This window comes from Triturus cristatus, chromosome 7, assembly GCF_964204655.1.
Source record: "Triturus cristatus chromosome 7, aTriCri1.1, whole genome shotgun sequence".
In the NCBI taxonomy this organism is placed as follows: Eukaryota; Metazoa; Chordata; class Amphibia; order Caudata; family Salamandridae; genus Triturus; species Triturus cristatus.
In genome coordinates, this window is record NC_140590.1 from 1,703,402,670 (window position 1) to 1,703,426,972 (window position 24,303).

Sequence of the window (24,303 nt, forward strand, 5' to 3'; positions counted from 1 at the left end):
GCACATAAACAATCCAGAATGGTGATTTGTAACTCCCTTGTGTGCTGCAGGCACACATAGAAGTTGCAAATCGTCATTTTTTAAATGATTATTTATGTGCAGGAAGGGACACCTTCCTGCACATAAACAATCATTCGTGACAATTTGCTCTTTCTGTGTGTGCTGCACAATGTATCACACATAGAAACAGCAAAAACAAGGATAAATTAATAATTTCTCTTCCTTTTGACATGTTAAGACCAGTTTTTTTTTAGGTCGTAATCAGCCGCGGCCCGTACAGGTAAGAGCAGCGATGCGGTGGTGCCCGGTGAGGGGGGATTTTTACAGACGATGAACGGGGAAAGTTAAATAAATAATTAACCTGCCCTGGTCATTGTCCATCGAAATCCCCCTCACCCGGCCCCACCACCCTTACCTGTATGGGCCTCTGCTGGTATTAATTTTGGCGCTGCCCCATATTTGGCTAAATAGGGGACAGCATCAAAAATCAATGGGTGTTGCGGCGGAATGCCCAACACAACACCCATTGTCCAAACCTTTCATGCTAAGTATAGCATGAAAGAGGGCCTAATTTACAAGGCTGCGTTAAGCCACTTTAAATGGCTTAATGCTGCCTTGTAAATAAGGCAAAGGGATTATCGCCACAGGAACGTTGCAAAAAGTGACGTTCCTGTGCCAATAAGGGATAGTACATATGCTCCTTTTTTTATTGTTCTTACATGAACAAAACGTTCACAGGTGAGTTGATGCACGTAAACAACCAACAGGCGTTGCCATTTTTAACTGCCAGCATCTGCAGAGCGCAGAAAGCATTATGGGGATATGTACGATAGAAGTGGCGGAGTGAGGCGTTAGCCGTCATGGCTTAATAATAATAAGTCCACATTTGTAAAGCGCAAACAATCACCCGTAAGGGTCTCTAGGCACTGGGGGCCGTCAGGAAGATTAAGCAAGCTATTGCCCAGAATCACATGGTGCTAGGCCAATCTGCCGCCGGCGCCGGGGATCGAACCGTGATCCCCAGATTCCGGCGTCAGTCGCCCTGGCCGCGGCGCCACACCTCTTCCTTAGTCCGCCACTTCTGAAATTCAGGGCTGCAACATATTTACAACAATATGGTGCAGCCTTGCGTTTCTCCCTGCAATGGCGCTACACTTAGCTGTGAAGTGCCAACGCAGGCACCCTTGCACAATAGTGCAAGGTGTCTGCTTCCAGGGGAGGATTGTTTATGTGTAGAAAGGTGTCCCTTCCTGCACATAAACAATCCTGAAATTATATTTTGTCACTTTCATGTATGTCGCTTAATGCAGGACACATGAAAGTCACAAAATGGCATTTTTTTAAAGATTGTTTATGTACAGGAAGGGGAACCTTCCTGTACATAAACAATCCATGACATTTTTCTTTTTCCATGTGTGCTGCACAAAGCAGCACACATGGAAAATGCAAAAACGAGGAGAAATAATGCATTTCTTCTCATTTCGCCAACTTAACACCAGATTTTACCTGGTCTTAATTTTGGCATTGCCCCCTATGTACGCTGCCCTTGTACATAGGGTGAAGAGGTAATATGCCAACAAGGGATTTTATTCCAAACAAATTCTATAGTTATTGATTTTGAAAAGCTAATTTAGCGGGTGAGTTCAAGAAAAATACCGACCCATATGTCAATTGACTGAACCAATCATCGAAAATATAGAATACACACACGGGAAATCTTTTTGTGAAATAATCACAAATCTTTTTATATGTCAATTCAATTAAAAAGGAGTACAGGTAGACAATTGAATGAGCAATGAATCATGAAAAAGGAAAACTTAAATCTTATCCACATTTCATGAAAGAACATCTATTCCAATAGAAAACACAGAGATCTATCTCATACTGAGAGAATAATAATCAACTGTACATAATTAATGTTTTGGAAATAGATGATGGAGTCGACGTTTCGGTCTTAGATGGCATCAGTCCGTCAGCCCATCTTCAGGACAGTAGGCATTGCATAAAAAAGGAGGACCCCTATATGAACATAATATAAATTAGTTACATCAATGTGAACATAATTGTTCTCTTTTTATTTAATACAGAGATAATCAAGATAGCCCGTGTGTGAAAAGCACTTATTTTAACTTTTCATCGTGAATAGCTGCCCCATAGCACCAACATTGTGTACAATATTCAACTATTTGGATTTTCGAGGTGAAAGAATAAAGGCATGCTGAAGTGTAAATCAAACGTATATTAAAGCGTCAAGTTGGTTTGCTTACTTTGATGTTTGTGCTTAACACGAAAATATTTATCGTAACCTAGTGGTTCACGCTGTTTCTGTAAATTAATAAAGAATCACAGCATGTAATGGACTGAATAGTCTCAATGTCATCTTTTATTGTGACTTATTTATAGATTAATTTACAAGACCTACCAAATCCTGGTCAAGTTACTGGCTGCAAATTCATGTAGAGGGGATAATCCTTCCTCTTTTATTTTCGGAACAATGTAGCGACACTGCGAGGCAACACCATGAATATGGCACTCTTATATGTCGAAAAGGAGGAGACAATCCTTCCTCGTTTATTTTTCTTTTTTCTGAACTATGCGGCGACACTGCAAGGCAACATCATAGATATGTCATTCATATACGTTGCTGCCTTTTTAAAAAAGGCTGAAAACCATGAGCACACGTTTGTTTTCCTTCGTGTGGACTGACGTTAGCTTTCTTCACTCTCGGCGAAAAATGTAAGTAGGGCCTGGCCTTTTAGAATCAATGTCATACTTTACTTTGTCCAATAGGACTAGTGGCTTTGAGTGATCGTGTGGCATGCTAGCTCCCTGGTAAGAGATACCTTTATTGACATCAAGCTGTGCGTTTGGCCTTATACATGAATTTTTGCATCGTTCATTTTCATTACTTGGAATGATTCATTATTTTTAATGAGTACGTTTTGAGGTTTTGAACCAGATTTCCAAGTATTTCGATCATTAATGAGGCTAAGTAATGTTCTGCTTTTTAAGTAATCACAATAGCAAAACTGGCCATGAGTTGCCTCTATTGATCGTAAACATTTAAATGGTCTCCCATAGTTTAGGACCGTTATAAATACATCTATGTCACAATAAGAAATAACGTGAAATCAGCCATATTCTGACATTATGAGAATAATTTATTACTCCTCCCCCCCCTTTACAACGTATATGAATGACATATCTATGATGTTGCCTTGCAGTGTCGCCGCATAGTTCAGAAAAAGAAAAATAAACGAGGAAGGATTGTCTCCTCCTTTTCGACATATAAGAGTGCCATATTCATGGTGTTGCCTCGCAGTGTCGCTACGTTGTTCCGAAAATAAAAGAGGAAGGATTATCCCCTTTACCTGAATTTGCAGCCAGTAACTTGACCAGGATTTGGTAGGTCTTGTAAATTAATCTATAAATAAGTCACAATAAAAGATGACATTGAGACTATTCAGTCCATTACATGCTGTGATTCTTTATTAATTTACAGAAACAGCGTGAACCACTAGGTTACGATAAATATTTTCGCGTTAAGCACAAACATCAAAGTAAGCAAACCAGGGGGGAGGAGCCTAGCGCGCAACCAAGATGGCCGCGTAGGTGCGAGGCTCCCGAGGACCTCCGCGACCTCCTGAATAAATCCTGGAAATATCCTGTCCTTGTTAAGGGGACTGTGTCGGGGAACCCGAGCTGAGGCACTACCCGTTTTTTGGGCTCGAATCGGACCCCGAACACCGGTGGGAACATCGACTGAAGGTTGCGGCCTTCTCCTCGCCGGCCCCCCGGATTGGAGTAGTGGCGCGATCCGGGGACAAGGTGAATAACAGCGGCGAGCGGGGCTGGGCGACTCGCGCACCCCGCACTTTCACTTTCGCTTTTGCGCCCTCCTTGCTCTCTGGCGAGGTCGGGCTGCGGAGCGGGGTGCGGTGGTGTGGCCTTGTCCAGGTACCCAGCTGGCCCGCCGGCGGTGGGTCGACCCGCGGCTCTGTGGTCGCCCCCTTGACACCCGTGATCTGGTGTGACGGCCCGTTTGGAGATCTTGGCGCGACGGTGGAAGGGCCAGCATGGCCACCAAACAAGATGGCGACCGGGCGAAGGTGAAGACGACCCGCCGTGGCACGGCGCACCAGGCCAATAGTATGGACCGCTACACGCTCCAAAAGGGTTCTCCGGAGACAACGCGGTCATCCCCGGTGGGACCGACGGAGACACCTGCCCATCCAGTGGATCTAACCCTCCGGGACGTCATGGGCGCCATCGCTGAACTGAAGGCCTCAGTGGACCAGCGTTTTGATACCTTGTCGCAAAAAATTGACTCGGTCCTGGTGGATGTGGGCCTTGTGAGGGCGGACTTGTCAAAGACGAACGACCGAGTCGATTCCCTGACCCACACCACAACGAGCCTCACGACTGACGTGGTGGCCCTCCAGAAGGAGGTGCGCCGGCTTGGCCAGGCGAGCGCCCTGATGGACCGGCGACTGGAGGATTCCGAGGGTCGCGCCCGGAGGAATAATATCCGCATTATTGGTGTGCCGGAGGGACGTGAGGCGGAGGCGGCGGATCTCTTCGTGGAAGACTTGATCCTGACCCATCTCCAGCCCCGGGGGCTGAGTAAGTTTTTTGCGGTGGAACGTGCCCACCGGGTCCCCGGGGGCCGCCCTAAGACCGGTGCCCCGCCGCGGCCCCTTATTGCCCGAATCTTTAATTTTCGGGACCGAGATGCCATCCTCCAGACCTCCAGGCAACAGGGACCGGTCAGGTTGGACAACATGGACGTAAACTTCTACCCAGACTTTACCCCGGCAGTCCAGAAGCAGCGGCAGAGCTTTATTGGCATCAAACGTCGTTTAAGGGACCTAAATCTTAAGTACTCAATGCTCTTCCCGGCTAAGCTGCGGGTGGAGGTGGATGGTCGCACGCACTTCTTCGACCGGCCCGAGGCGGCTGGGGACTGGTTGGACACCTTGCCTGGGGATCGGGGCCGGGGGGGTGGGGGGAGCGCAGCTGGCGAGGAGGGCCCGCTGGTTCAGAATTGAGGGGTGACTGTATTGCCTTACTCGGGACATTGTTCCTTCACCACATACTGCTTCTGTAGGTTCCCCTCCCATGGAGGTCATGTGGGGTCTGCTGGGGGCTTCCCTCCTCCTCTGGGGGACTAATTAGTATTTAGCTATGGGGCGACAGGCACACTGCACTTTGGGGGGGCTGTCTGGGCTCATGCAGGGGTGCAGGGAGGGGGGAGTTTTGTTGGGACCGGGGGGTGGGGGGGGTGTGTTGTTTGTTCGTACCGCAAGGCAATCCTGCGACTGTTTTGTTGTCTTTAGACTGCTCGGTGGGGGACGACCGATTGTTTCGACGTATGATGGGGGGTAGGGACTTGACTGTGTTGTCATGGAATGTTAACGGCCTGGGGGATAGGATTAAGCGTGGTGTGGTCCTGCAGTATTTAAAACGTATTTCCCCAGATGTTGTCTTTCTGCAAGAGACGCACCTTATAGGTAACACCTTTCATGCAATGAATCGGAGGGGATATCGTTTGGCGGCCCACTCTGGCTTCACCTCAGGCTCGCGGGGGGTGGGTATTATGGTTAGGAACTCGCTCCCGTTGGAGATTGATGAGGTGCACCACGATGAGAGGGGACGTTACACTGCTCTGGCGGGACGTATGGAGGGTAGAGTGTTCAGTTTTGTGTCGGTGTACGTCCCGCCTGGGCTACAGGCCACTACATTTGCGGACCTGGGGCGCCTCCTTCTGGAACTTCCGAGTGGCCTATTGGTGGTTGGAGGGGACTTTAATGCGGTTGTTTCTGGATCTATGGATCGCCATCCCCCTAGGGACCTCCCCCGGGCACAGGCGTGGCTGCCTGGCCTTTTAGACACACTGGGCCTGGTGGATTGTTGGCGCTTAAAGCATCCCGTATTGCAACAATACACCTTCCACTCGGGGGCCCATGGTAGTCTTTCGCGGCTTGATTACATCCTTGTCCCAGCGGCCCATGCGGGGAGGGTGGGAGAGGTGCGCCATCTGGCACGGGGTATTTCAGACCACTCCCCATTGTTGTTGCATTTCGATGTCTTCCCGAGGGGGGATGGCAGGGTGGCCCCGATTAACGCCTGGTATCTGCGCGACCCCACCATTCGTGCCGACTTGATCACATCCTTGCAGCGCTATTTTGAGGAGAATGTGGGGTCGGTCCCATCTGCCATCTCCCTATGGGAGGCTTTCAAAGTGGTTCTTAGAGGGGAGGCCCTCTCCTTTATTGCCAGTGCCCGGCGGCGTGAGCGGGAGGAGGTGACCCGGGTGGAGGCCGAGATTGCGGAATTGGAGGGTGACCTGGGGAACGGGGTAACAGACGCCAAGTTACATGTTCTGCAGTTAAAGCAGGCGGCCTACCGGGCCCTCGTCACGGAGGCGGCCAGGGGCCTTGGTAGAGAGCAGCAGGGGCGCTTGTATGATGTGGGTGATAAGGCCGGTAAATTGATTGCGTGGTTGGATAAGAGAGAGAGAGCGAGCCGAGTGGTGCCTTTGATTGAGAGTGTGGATGGTGCGTGTGCCACGGAGCCGGAAGCCATTGTCTCCTGTTTCGCGGATTATTTCCGCGGAGTCTACTCCCCTGCTTCTCCCTGTTCGGAGGCGGACTCCCGTGCCCTGCTTCGGGATATTGCACTCCCCTCCCTTACGGCGGAAGACAGAGATTCGCTGGACGTCCCTCCCTCCTCGGACGAAATTGCCTCGGCTATTCGCTCGATTTCATCCGGCAAGGCCATGGGCCCCAATGGCATTCCCATTGAGCTATATAAGTTACGCCCGGATGTGCTGGCACCCCACCTGCGAGCGATGTTCCTCGCGGCCCACTCGCAGGGCTCCCTCCCGCCGGACCAGCGTCTGGCCACAATTGTGGTAATCCACAAGGAGGGGAAGCCCCGTGAACGGGTCACATCCTATCGGCCGATTTCGCTTTTGAACGCGGAGCCCAAAATCCTCGCCAAGGTGTTGGCTAACCGGTTGGTTGGCGTGGTGGGCGATTTGGTCCATCAAGACCAATCGGGCTTTATCCCACACCGCAATACGGCTCTTAATCTACGGCGCTTGCACGGCGTGCTCGCGCGTGTCCCATTTGTGCGGGAGCCAGCCATCTTGGCGTCCTTGGACGCCACCATGGCGTTTGATACGCTCGAATGGCCATATCTCTGGGCGATGCTCGCGAAGTTTGGGTTCGGCCCGGGTTTCATCAGCTGGGTCAAATTACTATATTCGGGCCCGATGGCGCAGGTGGTGGTGAACGGGCGTGTGTCGACCCCGTTCGCGCTGGGGCGGGGCACGCGACAGGGTTGTCCCCTGTCGCCTCTTCTGTTCGCCCTGGCCCTGGAGCCCCTGGCGGAGTGGCTGCGGTGGCACCCTTCCATCCGTGGTCTCCGCTGGACCCCCGAGCACGAGGACCGCGTGTCCCTCTACGCGGACGATATCCTTTTGTATCTCGCCTCCCCGCGCAAGTCCCTGATCGTCCTAGTTGATGTTCTGCGCTCCTTCGGTCGCAACCCAGGCCTAGTCATTAACTGGGCGAAATCCTGCGTCTACGTGCTTTCCGGGGAGGCTCCGGTCCTGCCGCGGGACTGCCCGATCCAGATTGCCTCCCAGGGTTTCCGGTACTTGGGTATATATATCACTCTTGACCCGGAGGCCCGCTATGAGCGGAATCTGCTGCCCCCTCTCCAGCGTTTGAAGGAGGATGTGGTGCGCTGGCGGCGTCTCCCGCTCTCGCCGCTCGGTCGAGCGGCCTTGTTTAAAATGATGTCCTTGCCGCGCTTCCTCTACGCCCTCCAGAACACTATGGATATGGTCCCGGCACGCTACTTTCGTGAGGTGGAGGGCCTTCAGCGGCGCCTGTTCTGGGACGGGAGGCCGCGTATTGCTCTGGCTAAACTGACGCTCCCGTGGTACGATGGAGGGGTCGCCCTCCCGGACATTAAACGGTATTACTGGGCCTCCCAGCTAGCTGCAATTAATCATGGCCTTTACGGGCCCGCCCTGAACCCGGCATTCGAGATGGACAAGATGCTCCTGCCCGGTGGCGATTACAATCGAGCGCTGTACTCTGGTGCGCCTGACTCCCGTCTGACGGGACCGACGCGTGTAATGGTGCGGGTTTGGCACGCGGCTAATGCAGCTATGGGGTGGAAGGACCGTTTGACCCGGGCGTCTCCACTGTATGCCTCTGAGAGACTGGGCTCCCTGTGGACATCGAAGGGCTTCGAGAAGTGGGACACGATCGGAATCAGCACAGTGGGGGATCTTTGGACGAGGGGGGGATTCAAAACTTTTGAGACGCTGCAGGCGGAGTTCCAGCTGCAGGGCAGTGAGTACTTTCGGTACCTGCAGGTCCGCCATGCGCTGGGCTCCGTCTTCCCGGATGTTGCATCCATTCCGGAGTCTTCCCCCCTGGAGGACAGAGTGCTGGATGGCCATGTCCCGGACAGCACGATCTCCCTCATATACAAGAAGCTGATTAATGATAGATCGTGCCTGTTAACTAGTCTACGCGAGGCTTGGGTGGCCGACGGGCTGGAGCTGGACGACGAGGATTGGATGTCCGCGGTGGCCTCTCCGAAAGAGGTGGCCATCCCGGCTCGCCTTCGTTTCGTCCAGCTCAAGATTCTTCACCGGGTCTACGTGACGGGGCCGAGGCTTCTACGTATGGGTTTTGCCATGGACGGACTGTGTAAGCGTGGATGTGGTGCGTTGGCGACTTTTATGCATATACTGTGGGAGTGCCCGAAGGTGGAGCGATTCTGGCGTGGTGTGCATGAGGTCCTGCGTGTGGTCACGCGTGTAGCGCTGCTGCCCGAAGCGAGGAGGTGCTTGTTGAATGTATGGGAACCGAATGACTACTCGGTTCCGCAGACGCGGTGGGTGACTCTGGGATACATGATAGCGAAACGTGATATTGCTCAATTGTGGGGATCCCAGAGGCCCCCTGCGGTGTCGGCCTGGAAAGAGCACATGGATTGGTGTATGTTCCGTGAAAGGGTGGTGTATGTGGCGAGGGGTAAGCCTGGGGCGTGGGTGAAAATCTGGGGCCCCTGGAACGCCTACCGTGGGGGCATTTGTGAGCCACCACAGCTGCCGGCTGCCTCGCCTGCTCCGTCTCCCTAGCTGGACCCTCTTGCTCGGCCGCGGGCACGCGGCCCCCCAGTCCTTGATCTCCTCCCATCCCCCTCTTCAGATCTTTCCTGCCAGTCTGGATCCCCCACTATGGAGCAAGTGTTGTCATCTTGAATCTCGGGTTGCCTTGCGGTTGTGGTTTTTTTGTTGATGTTGTTAGTCCTTAAAATGAAACCGTACTCTGTGGCAGGACGCCGTGAGGCCTGCACCGTTGATTACTCCTGTGTTTCTACTGTACACCGCTGAGAGACCTTTACTGTCTGTATGTACTATATTTGTGATGCTTTAGCGGCCGGCCGTGCGGTTGTAGGCCCATACCTGTAACCTTTTTATGGATGCAATAAACGGTTTCAAAAAAAAAAAAAAAAAAAAAAAAGTAAGCAAACCAACTTGACGCTATAATATATGTTTGATTTACACTTCAGCATGCCTTTATTCTTTCACCTCGAATACACAAATAGTTGAATATTGTACACAATGTTGGTGCTATGGGGCAGCTATTCACGATGAAAAGTTAAAATGAGTGCTCTTCACACACGGGCTATCTTGAATATCTCTGTATTAAATAAAAAGAGAACAATTATCTTCACATTGATGTAACTAATTTATATTATGTTCATATAGGGGTCCTCCTTTTTTATGCAATGCCTACTGTCCTGAAGATGGTCTGACGGACTGATGCCATCTAAGACCGAAACATCGACTCCATCATCTATTTCCAAAACATTAATTATGTACAGTTGATTATTATTCTCTCAGTAAGAGATACATCTCTGTGTTTTCTATTGGAATAGATGTTCTTTCATGAAATGTGGATAAGATTTAAGTTTTCCTTTTTCATGATTCATTGCTCATTCAATTGTCTACCTGTACTCCTTTTTAATTGAATTGACATATAAAAAGATTTGTGAATATTTCACAAAAAGATTTCCCGTGTGTGTATTCTATATTTTCGATGATTGGTTCAGTCAATTGACATATGTGTCGGTATTTTTCTTGAACTCACCCGCTAAATTAGCTTTTCAAAATCAATAACTATAGAATTTGTTTGGAATAAAATCCCTTGTTGACATATTACCTCTTCATTTAATCTGCCCAAGCCCACAAGGGTATATTAGGTTTGTTCCCCTACGGTTATCTTGTACATAGGGGGCAGCATCCAAATCAATGGGTGTTGCGGTGAAACGTCCACCGCAACACCCACTGCACGCCCCTTTCACGCTCACCATAGCGTGAAATGGGGCCTTATTTACAAGGCAGCGTTAAGCCACGTTAATGTATTTTTCATTTTATCTTACTTCACTTAATATCTCTTTTGATATTCTTTCTTTTCTATATTTCCATCGTATATTTTCTTTCATCTCGCTTTTCAGTTTGCTTTTTTTCTGCTTTCAGACTCCTGTATCAACAATCTCCCTTCAGTGCTTTTTTCCGTTCTATATTAATTTCTTTATTCTTCTTACCTCGCCTGTCTTTGTTTGGTTCGTTTCCATTTCTTTGTTTCTCTTTTATTGTCACTTTGCTTAATGTTCTACCTCTCGTCCTGTGCCCACTTTCTTATTACACGTTTTCCCTCCACAGCCGCTTCCTCTTTATTTCCTCTGTCACCTTTTTTTAATTTTCATTTTGTATGCTTTTAAACATGAAAAACAATTCTGCGCCAATCCTTGTTAACATTTTTTCTCTCATTTCTCCCCATGTTAAGTATTCTATCATCGAACTCAAGGTAAGAGTCATTAATGTACGTGTGTGCTGTATTGTTGCCTCCCCTTCCGGTGAGACAGCTAGTTGGATAGAAAGTCAGAGTGAAAATATTTGGTGTCAGTAAGTCAGAAGGTGCAAGGACGGAGGGATACTGGTGTCTCTACCGGGGATACTCTCTCAGGCGAGGAGCACAACTGAAACACATTTAAACATGATCCTTAAAGTCCGATATTGTAGAATTCGAAAGAACCTATCAAGAGGTAAACATCACAAAATTGTTTATCTCTTATGAAACTTTGTTTAAAAAAAATGGATCAGTAATTAAAAAGGAATTCTCTTCAGATAAACTCACGTTGTGACCCTTAGTTCAGATGTTACAAGGGTACTTGTCTTTGCTCTGACGAAATTTGGCTAAGGAAGATTGCAGGGGTTGCGGTGTTTGTCGGAAAACTCACAGTTTCGGCATATGCTGTAACATGAGGCACAACACAGTTTGTAAATTCACAGGCCCTTGGTTCTGAGGGCCACAAAGATAATTTGGCATGTGTTAAAGTTTAGTAGAACATTCCACTGTAAACAGTATTCCAACTATTTTTGAGGCCGGAACGTTGTTTTCGAACAGACAAAAAAATATACAAAAGGATCCGGAGTGGGTCACAATCCGACCTACCTCATTAACAGTTACTGGCTAGGTTGTAAATAGCGAATCACTCTGACAAAAGCACAGGGATGGTGGCCTGGTAGGGTCAGTGGACCACCATGCCTGTGATTGACTTTAAATAAAGTACATTTAAAAAAAATCCAATTTCCTTAAAGGCAGCAATGCTGCTTTAAAAAAACAAAAACAAATTTAAAGTTCCTTTTGAGAGTTGTGAGTGGTCCCATCGAACACTGCCTCCTCACATGGAAAGAATGGGTTATCACCTCCTTTGAGGAGTCAGTAGCTTTTGAGTAGTTTTACAACTGGAGCTAAGGTTGCAAATGATGGATACATATGGTACTAAGTCATTATTTGGTAAGAGACATCCACAACACACCCCTTCCAAACAGCTATTCATTAACCATTTCTAAACTCATTTAAGGAATCTCAAATACTTTTAGTTTCGGTAAAGGGGTTTCGGTAAAACTTTTAAGCGGTTGCAAACCACAACTTTAGCGAATCGCAGGGTTTGTGACTGGTACAAACTTTAGTACATCTGGCCCTTGTACCTTGTTACAGCCCTGTGAGTGTAGTAGGCCTTCACCATTAGCTGAGGAGAGGGGTGCGTGGCATTAACTATTCACTCTTCATGTTCCTTTCCCACCTTGGCACAGGACCCTAACAAAAACCGTCTGGCCCAGTGGCTTCAGGTGACACCCAACCAAGGCATTGTGGATCTCTCGTACCAGCTTTCGGATGAGCCAGCTCTAGGCACCTATGTCATCGAAATCGAGAACGGCAAGGGCGTGAAGACCTTCGATGTGTCGAAGTACGGTAGGTGTTGCTGCAAGAAGAGGCTACAGAAATCTCCTGGGGCTTTGTCCTCCCCAGAGTCCATGGCTGTACACCAGCTGTAACCTTTCATTTATTGGTAGCTACATTTGGAATGGGAAATCACATACATGCGCGCACTCACACGCATGCGCGCACACACACACACACACACACACACACGCACACACACACACATTTTAACATGGACCAAACCAGCCTAAACATCATAGTTGACTCTGACCCAAACAGTGACTGTATTAGATCATGTTAAAATATTAATTTCATATATATAATATGTGACTATGTATTATGGTCTTCTGGGACCATCTTGTGGATCTGGTAGCATTCAGGAAGAAAAGAGTCTCTGATGAGGCACACAAAACGAAACCAGTTACTTTCCTCTAGTTCTTTATCTCATGCAGTCACTGCTGTGACTGAGCAGCTGGTCAATACCCTTTTTAATGTATATACTTAATTTCCTATGCCGGGCCTGGGAGAGCTGCAGCAGATGGCAGCCTGGCCTGATTCCCAAAGATTCTGCATCCTATTTCTAATGTTCCTCTGATTCAGGGATGCAGCTGGGGATTTGATGGAACCCTCTAAAATATATATTTTTTTTCCCCCTGTTTACGGGTTTTATTTGTTGTTAATTCTGGTAGGTGTTTTCAGTGTTTTCTAAATTCAGAAAAATCAATGGGTATCAGTTTTTATATTTTTGTGCCATAATAAATCATGGGAAGTATGTTTTTCCAGTGCTGCCTTTTGCTTTAATAGCCCTCCTTCTCTCCTTCATTGCTATCATCAGTTCTTGCTTCCTTCTTCTTCTCATCCCTTCTTACTACCTTTTCCTGAACTTGAACTTTCAGGAATCTTTTTATTTTTCCCCATATATTTCTGCTAACTTGCTATCCAGCATTCAAACTTCTCTTCCTAGCAGGCCAGTCCCACCACATACCAAAACTTTACATTTCAAGATATGTATCTACTTATATGAAATTCTTATATAGCAGATACAAGGCCCAAGTGCACCCGAGCGCTTCACATAGAACAGGTTTGTGAAAACTAAGACAGGGGCTTTACCTAGAACAAATATGTGTAAGTAGAAATTGATACCCACTGCAAACATTCCAGAGAAGCAATCAGCAAAGAACAATAGTATCAGGGTATTAAAAAGCATGCATGTCTCCTTGTAACCTCCATAAAGGCAAATAGGTACTAATTGACTGGATCCTGATGACAAGAACAGAAAAGATTCCCTTTTCTGGATCCTGACGAACCATCAGGTTGCATAAGGATCCCACAGCACGAGCTAGGCAGAGTGTAGAAGATCCCAACATATCAATCAGCGGCAGCTTCTCCGCTATGGTGGAGGAGCGTTGCCCCACTTGCCAGCACCCAAAAAAATGAAAAATAAAATCATTGTTTATTATCGCTTTATTTTTGCAGAGCCGAAGTTGGGGGGAAGGCGGGGGGATGACAGGCTGGTGGAGGAGTGGTTGCACTGCTATTCAGTGCGCATGGCGGTCTGGCCGGCCATCTCAGGATGGCCAAATCATCCTGCCCACCGAAGCTGTCTCCAACCCAAGCTGCGTTGCTGGGTTGGAGAGAGCAGGCAGAGGCTCCCACTCTAACTGGGAGCACAAATCATCGGCGCTCAGGCCAAGCCAGATGCTGCTTTCAGTAGCATGAAGACAGCTTCAGGATTGGCTGCAATGGACTCTGGGAACCTGTGCTTGCAGTGGAGAGGAGTTTTTTTAATTTTCTATTTGGTTCATCATCTGTCCCTCCTTCCCCCCCCCGCCCGCCACTCTAGCAACAGGCCTGCTGCTGCTGCTAATATCAAGTCCTGTGAATAGGAGCAGTGTGTTGCAGATGACAGTCACTGTTGTTCGAGATCAGACTTTAGACTAGAGTCCAGGAAATGGAAAACAGGGCTTGCGTAGAAAGAGTTTTAGGTTAACTCTATTCTGGCAGGGAGAATGTGGTACAGATGACTGGAGGAAGAGAGTATCAGACCTTTGGTGTTCATTCTGAGAAAGAATGGCTGTAGGTGCATTTGATGTTGACAGGCGATATTTCAAGGAGTAGTGATAACATCCATTCTTATGGCTACCTGACCTTTTTTGATGGCAGCAAACTCTGCTGCTGTATAGAAGAAAAACTACAGTAGTAAAGAAAGTTCATAACCTACAGAGACCTTTGGTCATTTGACTGTTAGGGGCACAATCTGAATGAAGTCAACCAGTGTGATATAGGAGGTAAATCTCTGAAGGCTGGAAGACCACCAAACAAGAACTGCCTAATATTGTGAAGTTTTTCTTTCCTTCTCCTCTTGCTTACTTTTTTGGACCATGCCTACCAGATATTCTGTTCATTGAGATGTTAGCACAAGGACTGCTAAACGTTTATCTTTGCATCCTGTGCAGTTATCAGTGCTTAATTTGAGCAGGTGGCTTCAGGTGCTCTGCACCTGCATCTAATTGTCAACACCAGCACTTATGACAGCGCTGTTTGTGCAATTTAGAGATGAGGAGAACAACGATTGTATATTATTCAAAATGCATTAAAACAACTTATAGCTGCCACCCAAGTCATTCTTATAGCTGTGGGGGCCTCAAACAGTTTAATTTGTCACCCTTGTAGCAGTTGTGTTGGTACCTACTGTCATTGGCAGTGCTGTAAGTGGCAATGGGTGGTGCAAGCTGCAGTGGACTCCTGACAAGGGCCCTGACACTTATGTTTTTTACAAATTAAGCACTGGAAGTACTTGTCCCACATGCACTGTTCTGCTGTTTACCTTCGTATGAGGAAACATCCAGTTGAATCCAGATAAGGTGAGCCAGACTCAAAATGGCAGGGACAAGGAGTTTCAAGCAGGTCCTGGGAGCCCAGGGACACTGGAGATAATCACAAGGACATGCTGGGCGTGGTTGTTATGAGCATCCTTCATAAAGAAGTGCTTTTTGACGCGGGCTAAATCTACAGAAAAAGTTGCAGAGAAGTTTCAGAACAATTCAATGTTTCATGGTTTCCAGTGAAAGGTAAAAACTTGCTTCAGTGGGGTTTTATTGGTTATAACTAAGTTTAACTGAAAACCATAATATGTGCATATAATACTTAAGCCAGTCTCTCCTGAAAGAGACCCCTATCCTTTATTAGTATGGCATAACATTGAGAGCCAAATCTTTTGCATACTTGGCAATTCCATATAAGTGAATGTACAGTTTTAGCACAGGTCAACTTTGTATAGAGGATGTCAACCTATTCTAAACGCAGTTTTGGTGAAACGGAAAAAGCCAAAAATGTGTGATTTCAGGATGCTCATTTTGTAACCTTGTCCTCCAATTTGTGAATATGTAATAAATTAAATAGGGTGTGCACCTTGAATATGGAAACCGGAATATCGATTACACAGAATGTAGAAGACAAAGGGGCCAATTTACAAGCCCCTTGCGCCTCTTTGCACCGCCATTTCGTCACTTTTTTGACGCAACGGCGGTGCAAACAATGCGGCCAAATTACAATGTGGCGCATCTAGGGAGATGCGTCACGTTGTAAAGCCCTGCGTCATATTATACCTGCGCCAGGTATAACGTATGCAGGCTAGGCGTTCCCACGCATAAAGCCATGTAGAACTGACGCAGTGAAATTTACATTTGTTAGAAGTGGGGGTCTCTAGTTAGCAGAGTAGTCCAAGTAGGGACCCTTCTTCCTAATCAGGGTAAGAGGGATACACTTCTAAAATAACCCCTGCTCACCCCCTTGGTAGCTTGGCATGAGCAGACAGGCTTATATCAGAGACAGTGTGTAAAGCATTTGTGAACACATACAGTAATACAATGAAAACACTACAAATGGACACCACACCAGTTTAGAAAAATAAGTCATTTTTATCTAAACCAAAACAAGACCAAACAACAAAAATCCACAATACAGTAATACAAATTTGACTTTCAAATGGTAGAAATAGTTCAGTTCAAAGCAAATTGCAGATGCAACACTTTTCACACAAAGTACCTATGATGCGTCACACAAAAAAATAAAAAGGGCCGCAAGGAAGGTGATGCTTCAATTTCGTGCTCCGGGGGAGGTGATACGTTGGTTCCCTACTGCTGCGCAGGAAGGGTGATGCGTCAGTTCCTTACCAGAGAGGAGGTGATGCGTTTGTTTCTTACTGCGTGGGGAGATGATGCATCGGCTTTTTACTGCGTCTCCACACGAAGTGACAAACTTGGCGCCTCGATCTGATGCGATGATCCAGAACGATGCGTGGATTCTTGCAGCTGCACAGCTGGTCTTACGTCAAAATTGGTGCAGTGATCTCGGACTTCAGAGTTCGATCCACTCGATGCGGCGATTTCTCAAGCTGCGGGCAGGCGCTACAATGATTTCTTCAGTGATGAGTCAGAAACAGGTGCAGATGCGTCTCACTTCTTAAAGTTGCTTTACTTTTCCCAGATCCCAGCGGAAAACTACCTCCAGAGGTCTAAAACAACAACAGGCACCTCTTAGCAGGTCAGAACTTCCAGCAAGGAAGTTTAGGGGAGCTGATGCTGAAGTCTTTGTGTCCCTGAGACTTCAGAACAGGAGGCAAGCTCAATTCAAGCCCTTGGGGATCTTTCTCAAGCAGGTGACACAGCAAACAGCAAAGTCCTTTTTTCCTCTCCTTGGCAGCAAGGAGCCACTGCAGGCCAACCCCAGACAGCACACAGCACATGGCAAAGGTTCTTCTTGATTCCCAGAAGTGATCTGATCTGATTTAAAAGTCTGGGGTCTGGGCCCTTCTTTTTATACAGTAAGCGTCTAAGTCCAAGCATACTAAACTTTATTTTCCTATCTGGTTCTCAGGGGCAGTTATGCTTATAAGATGTTATAAGCAAATTCCCCATTCTATCCTATGAGAAGGATAGCCTTACAATAGTGAAAAACGAAATTGGCAGTATTTCACTATCAGGACATGGCAGACACATCATGGCATGTCCTACCTATCACATACACTGCACCCTGCCCACAGGGGTACCCTAGGCCTACCTTAGGGGTGACTAATATGTAAGAAAAGGGAAGGTTAGGGCCTGGCAGGTGGGTGCGCTTGCCAAGTCAACGTGGCAGCCCTAGACTGCCCACAGGCTCTGCAATGACAGGCCCGAGTTACATTTACAGGCTGCTTATGTGGGTGGCACAGTCAGTGCTGCAAGCCCACTAGCAGCATTTAATTTACAGGCCCTGGGCACACACAGTGCACTGTATAAGGGACTGACTAGTAAATCACATCAGTTGATCATGGAAACACCAATCCATAACAACACTTTATAAAGGGAGCCCTTGCACTGTGGCACTGAACAGCAGTGGCAAAGTGCCCAAAGCATCTAGGCCAGCAAAACGAAATCGGACATACAGCAAAAACACAGGAGGCAAAGGCAAAAAATGCAACGGAGACCCACTCCATTGGTGCCAGGTCAAACAACATTCCACTATATCACTCTAGTCTATGCCTTCACTACATTAAAATCCCTATGCCTGCTCAGACCAGGCAGAAGGAATGATGCAGGGCTTTTTGTATGGGACTCGCCTATCTGTTGTGGTACGTTGCTGGAGTTACATAACGTTCATGAGCAAATCAGGTGATGTGTCACTTTTGTGCCAACAGATGCGTCAGTATTTCTGACCCATCTGTTAATCCTTGCGCCATGGAGCACTGTATTGTAAATACAGCACATCCATGGTGGCACAAGGACATTTGGCACTGGCGCAAGCAAACTGCCACATCTATGCAGATGCGTCAGTTCCTTGTAAATCTGCCCCAGAATATCGAAATTTTGACAGGTGAGTAAATATTTTCTATGCCCAACTCCACATATATGTACCTTGGGGCTATATAAATATCTTCAAAGAATATAGATGTGGAGTAAATTTATACTTCCCAGTATGCACTTACATTTCGATATTTTATTCCTTGATATTCTGTCTTCAATATTCTTGTACCACGAAATGTTATGGGTCGATATTCAAAGTACATCCATTAAAAGGCATACATTACACTCTTCCTAGTACATTTGCTTGTATAATTTGGTTTTGATCGGACCACACACAAACAGCCTGTGGCATAGTGTGGGCGGGCCCACAGGGGAAGTTGCCCCAGGTGCAAAATTCTTAGGGGTGGAAAATTTAAAAAAACTCTTAAAATCTGATAGATGTACTTGAGGGTAAGGGTCTCAGTACTGGACTGGAGGAAGGGACTCAGGAAGTGCTAATTGTTCGCCCCGGGTGCTGGCAACCCACACTATGCCACTACAAACAGCATTCTGTTTATTGGAGTGCACCGTAAAAGTGAGATGTTTGTTCTGCTATGAAATGTTCCACTACTGACTCAAGTTTGGATCAAGGGAGATCAAGGGAGCTACCTTTCCTAATTTAAAGGGCAATGTCACTCTGAAGCACACTTTCGGATGACTTCTGTTTGCCAGGTTTTATGTGCTAGGCTGACAGTTACTGCTATCATAGAATTTATCTGTATGCCACCTCTTAGCTGCTTTATCTTTTATAAAGATTAGACAATGCAAGCCTGCTTTGTTTATGGGATACAGTGAAAATACATCATCTGCATGAATATGGATTTGCTTCACTTCACTCATAGTCTCTAAACTGCTGCATAATTTGCAGATTTTTGCAAAAAACATGTTCTTAGTTCAGTTGGATCACAGGTTATTTGTTATGAATGCTGATCTGGAGAAAAAACAATCAAAACACTATTCGAAGTTAATAGATCAACTTACAGCTGTTGAGTGATCTAGTCATTCATTTGAGCAGTGGCGGCTCTTCCACTAAGGCGAAGGAGCATCGGCCCACTGCTCTGTGAGCAGCAGTTAAAGAAAACTAAAATGATAATGACTGGTGTTATTATCATTTCCGTTTTCCTTTCCTGGTGCAGGGAGGGGCGGGACTGCACTGCCAGAGCAGGGCAGGGGAAGAGTGGGTTGCCCATCCCAAGTGCGCAGTGACGCTTTGACTGGCCCTCTGAGGCTGGCCAAACCGTCATGCGGACTTTGCATGTTCTGCTCCCAGGCTGCATTACAGCCTGGGTCCAGAACAGGCCTCAGGCTCCTATTCCATGCCTGAGCGCCGATCCATGGCATACAGGCCAATCAAAGCACTGCATTGCAGCTCTGTGATTGGCTAGGGGAGTCAGGAGCCTGGGTGCTTCCTGTTCCTGCTTCCAGGAGCGAAAGGCAGAGGCGAGTGGACTGAGAGGCGGCGGAGAGCCGGGTGTCCGGCCTGAAGGTAAGTGTTTTTTTTTTCCTTTAAAACCATCTCCATCCCCCCGCCCTCCACCCACTGTAAATAGAGCCGCCACTGCATTTGAGGAGGTGAAACTTTTGCTGAGATGCTGCGAACAACCCAAGTTCATGGTCTGGCAGAAGGGCTTGTGTCTTCACCAGGAAATTGCTTGCTTAAAATTAGTGTAAACAAGATGGACTGAATGAGCCCTTGTTTGCTACATTCTATAAGCAGCCGGGAGCACATTAACCATCTCCCCCTGGGTTCTTTTTGCCTTTTTACATTCTTCAGTAATACTGAGTAACAGCACAAGGAAAAAAAATAACTCATCTGCTAATAAAGTAACTTCCCTTTATATTATGTGTGGGCTTGTTTTGCAGATATGCAACCACAGTGAGCCGGCTAGGTAAACAACTGCAGGCTTTTTAGTAACCACAAATGTTGAGTTCAGAAATTAAGCACACCAATTGTGCTCCTGGTGGAGTTTGTTAACACAATCCCAGGACTGGTACAGGTAAATAATGACATTCACCCATCTGTGATTGACGGACACCTGATTCTAAGCCTGCCGAGGTCTGATATCCCATCCTTCTGGCAACATTTGAACCTCCTGGAGTACCACAGGGATCCAAAATATAATACATCTTTCTCTTTTAGGAAGAGGTCAATCTGCCGGTGCTTGGGAGCATTGCGTCCCACTTGATTCCTTCTTTACACCCCTCTTCTTCACTTCACTGACTAGTGCAGCTTTGCATCCACCTTGATTTCTCCTTCGTAACTCTTTACCTCGCTGTCTAGTGCAGCATTGCGTCCACCATGAGTCCTCAATTACATCTCTGTTATTTGTCTCACTGTCTAGTGCAGTGCTGCATCCATCTTGATTCCTCCTTCACTTCTCTCTTCTTTGCCTCATTGTCTAGTGCAGCTGTGCGTCTACATTGATTGCTTCTTCACACCTCTCTTCTTTGCACCGTTTAGTGCAGCTTTGCGTCCACCTTGATTCCTCCTTACACCTATCTTCCTTGTCGTGTCATCTAATGTAGCTTGGCGTCCACCTTGATTCCTCCTTAGCATTTATCTTCTTTGCCTTGCTGTCTAGTGCAGAATTACATCCATCTTAATTCCACCCTCCCAACTCTCCGTGCTTCACTGTTGGAACCGGCACTGTTCTAGGGGATGCCTCAGCCAGGCAGAAGGCACTGTTCCCGTCAATCCGTGCTAACCCTTGAGTAGCTTGGCACTGAGCAGTCGAAACAAAAGAGAGACTTCACACTTGACGTTGAGAAATGCTGTTTATATTCAACAAACACATTAAACAATGCGACATAAAGATCATGAAATCTTGGGTATGAATCACACTTGGTAATGTGCTAGCAGTACTAGCCCCAGCTCGTGTTGATCAGATCTCAATAATATGCACAAATGGGAAAAGCCCGATTCCAATCCCTCACACACACAACACCCTTATGTGGTGCAACATGTTGTCAGCCCCAGCCCACCTGCACAAGCCTAATAATGCGATACTACACTGCCGTAGGGTGCACCCTGGGCTACAACAATAGCAGTAATATGTACATTCACAGAATTATAATACTTTTAGCAGCACAGCGGGATGAGGCTATGTGGGTAAACCCAACATTGAGAGGTATAGTGCTTTTTCCACTGATACCAAGCAGGTCAGTAGGTAACACTCCACAGACCCAGGGGCTCCAAACCTCCCGCCACCCTCTCATTCACCCTCACTATACCAGCCCCTCCTTTCTGGACTTAAACCACTCATGGCTGATGTCACACCTCCTCCGGGTCCCCGGAAAGCAGGTGGGGATAGACAGTAAGAGTAAGACATGAACAAATGGGGTTCTTGGCACCTCTCAGGAAGTTCACCACCAAGCTGCGAAGCAGAAACGATCTAAGAGCAACAATTTGTTACAAACAGGGGTCCACCAGGCCCTTCTGGCACCAGCCCAGTTCTGTGAAGCACAGGGGGGTCACACAGTCTCTTGACCTGCTCTCAAACCTTCTCAGAAACATACCTCTGGCCTAGTCAAATCCTCTCAGTCCTAACTGGTGCCACAAAGTCTTCAGAAAGGCCAGGAGGTTGGAGGGCAGTTGGTCCACTGTGACGGGGGCCAGTGAGGGATCAAGTAGTAAATGGGAACAGCATAGAGGGGAGCCTCTTGGCTTGAGGAGGCTCCCCGTTGGGAACACGTTGATCCTTGCTCTACCCCGACAGTCTGGGCACAGGGCCTGGCACAAGAATAAATGAGTTGCACTAGATACTTCAGGTTACACAACGTAGAGCTGCAATTCCATACCTCTCTGGAAATGAGGCGCCAGGTCCGGCACACCTTGATGTCGGTTGCACTAGATGTTTTCGGTAGCACACACAGGCACAAGTTCCTCAATGTCTCACGAGGTAGAAGGAGACTCTGCAATGGTTGCTTCCCCCCTGCTCCTAGGGTTGTAACCAGTGAATCAGATACCGAACGCAATGAGTATGCAGTCGGCATGGCGCACAAGAGAAATGTGGCACAGTCGACGAAGCAGGCCATGTTGGATCCCACAACCCGAGAATCTGCTCTCCACCAACAAGACGCTTATGCATGCTGAAGTCCCTGTAGTAGAGGAACCAATTCGCCGTTGATACAGGCAACTTCTTGAGCTCCGCACTAGACACTCCAGACTCGATTCTGTAGTTCCAAGCACACAGCGCTGTCCAGCTTTCAGCAGGCGATGTGGGCATTTAAACAGCACAACTCTCCAGATGACACCAGTATATGGTGTGGCCCTTCATTGGAGATCTTTGATATATTCCTGAGACTCGGAGAGAACAGGACACCAGCCGACTACTCCTTGGGAGCCCACTTCAGGGTGTCACATGTCAGCAAGTCGTTATCCCAGGTCAGCCACTATTCAGGAGGGCCGGGGACTGTTCCTTTGGCAGGTATCCTCTATGAGCACAACAGAGTCCTCTTGGCAATGTGCACCACTCAGACCAGGTTCTGCGGTCCTGCATCCCGCAAGTGGATCTTTCCTGATGGTTGGGTGGCACTGGGCCTTTGAAGTTGGGGAAAAGTTCAAAGGGTATTTGTTTGAACCACAGAATCACAAGGTCTCGGGAATGTGAGGCTCACGGGGGCATTCACTCCTCCAGTGGTCCACTGAAACCAAAACTCTCAAGTGTTGGCGTGGCCGATCACTTCAATTAATAATCAAAGATGGGTACTGCTCCGTACGGCGGTCTGCTGCATTCACGGTCAGCATCAGTTTTTGATTATTAAATGAAATGATTGAAGCCGATACTTGAAAGTTCAGGTTTCAGTGGACCAGTGGAGGAGTGAATGCCCCCTTGAGCCTCACATTCCTGAGGCCTTGTGATTAGTTCTGTGTCACCACCAGCTACTCAACAGCTGTGATTTCGACCTTGAACACGTTTGTTAAGGATTGAACTACATCAATCACTATAAGCTCTGATTGCAGCCTTTTTAAGGTAATTCAACATATGAATTTACAGCCATGAAGATGGTCTAGTAGATGCCTTCACTATACAGACAGAAACATCTACATTTATGCCTATTTCCTCTGTGCATTTTTGTGTTTTCTGTATAATCGGTCACAATTATCCTTTTGTACATATTGTTTGGAATACGCGACCACATTAGTGACCAAGAGACAACTATACCAACAAAAAATCTTTAAATCTTAATCAGTTTGTTTTGATATATGTTTATATATAGAGAATTTTTGTACCCTTTAATATTGTTGCAATATAAAGTTATGTTATAAGAAGCATACACCCGTTTAAAGTATTTTTTTGCAGATCTGTTCACATTGAAACAAGTAATTCAGCTTTGTAAAAAGCTTTCTGTAAGCTACTCTGTAGAGCTTACCACTGATGATTGCTTAAAACATGACAATAAGTAGAGAAAAAAATCCCTTGTAGGCATGTTTACCTGTTTATACATTATTTGCCCAAGCCTCCAAGGGTCTATTGGGTTTCCCACTTTTTCCTTTACCACTTTCCATAAGTGGCATTCCCACGCAAGATATGCCAAGGCCACGGTTACCACTGGAATGGGTTTGGCCTAGCGAATCCATTGATAGAAAACATCATGAAACCGCGCAGCTGTATTCTCTTATTGCAGCTTGGTATACCAGTGACCCCTTCTCCATGTTAACTTAAGGGAAGAGTCAGTCTCCTTGGTAGGGGAACCCTCCTAGGTCTTCATACCTGGGCAGCGAACCCCGTAGGTGCCTGCCCAACCCTTTACCATCCATCCTCGTGGAGACAAAAGGGCCCCCCTGGATGGACCGTGCTTGCTACGGGCCAACTGGAGTACGCATGCACAGGCGCTCTCACAGGCTTTCTATGGCAGGTCAGACACATGTTTGAAACACACAGTCTGTGCGAGTGCGCGCACTGGCCTGCCTGATCAGGTCAAACTCATAGGTCAACTACACCAGAGATGTAAGTGTGCACCCAGGACGCAATGGCAGGCCTGGCCTACATTTACAAACATCTAGTCCACACCACTTCCTAACATGTGCGGGAAGGCTGCATGCACTTTCACACTACAAGTACAGTAGGAAAGGTCTCAAAGCCTTAAGACTCCACACAAGAACCAATACGCACACCGGCTTGCCATGGCGGTCTGGCGGCCTGGGTCTCGAGGAC

At 47.3% G+C, this 24,303-nt stretch overlaps 1 protein-coding gene across 1 annotated transcript in view; it reads left to right on the plus strand.

Annotated features, from left to right (window-relative positions):
- The window catches only part of LOC146812815 (alpha-2-macroglobulin-like protein 1), an 820,867-nt gene that overhangs the window by 137,348 nt on the left and 659,216 nt on the right, over positions 1-24,303 (plus strand). Inside the window, exons 5-6 of the mRNA XM_085615206.1 lie at positions 10,881-10,901; positions 12,194-12,353. Coding sequence (XP_085471332.1) covers positions 10,881-10,901; positions 12,194-12,353 — 181 coding nt within the window. The remainder of the gene's footprint in view (positions 1-10,880; positions 10,902-12,193; positions 12,354-24,303) is intronic.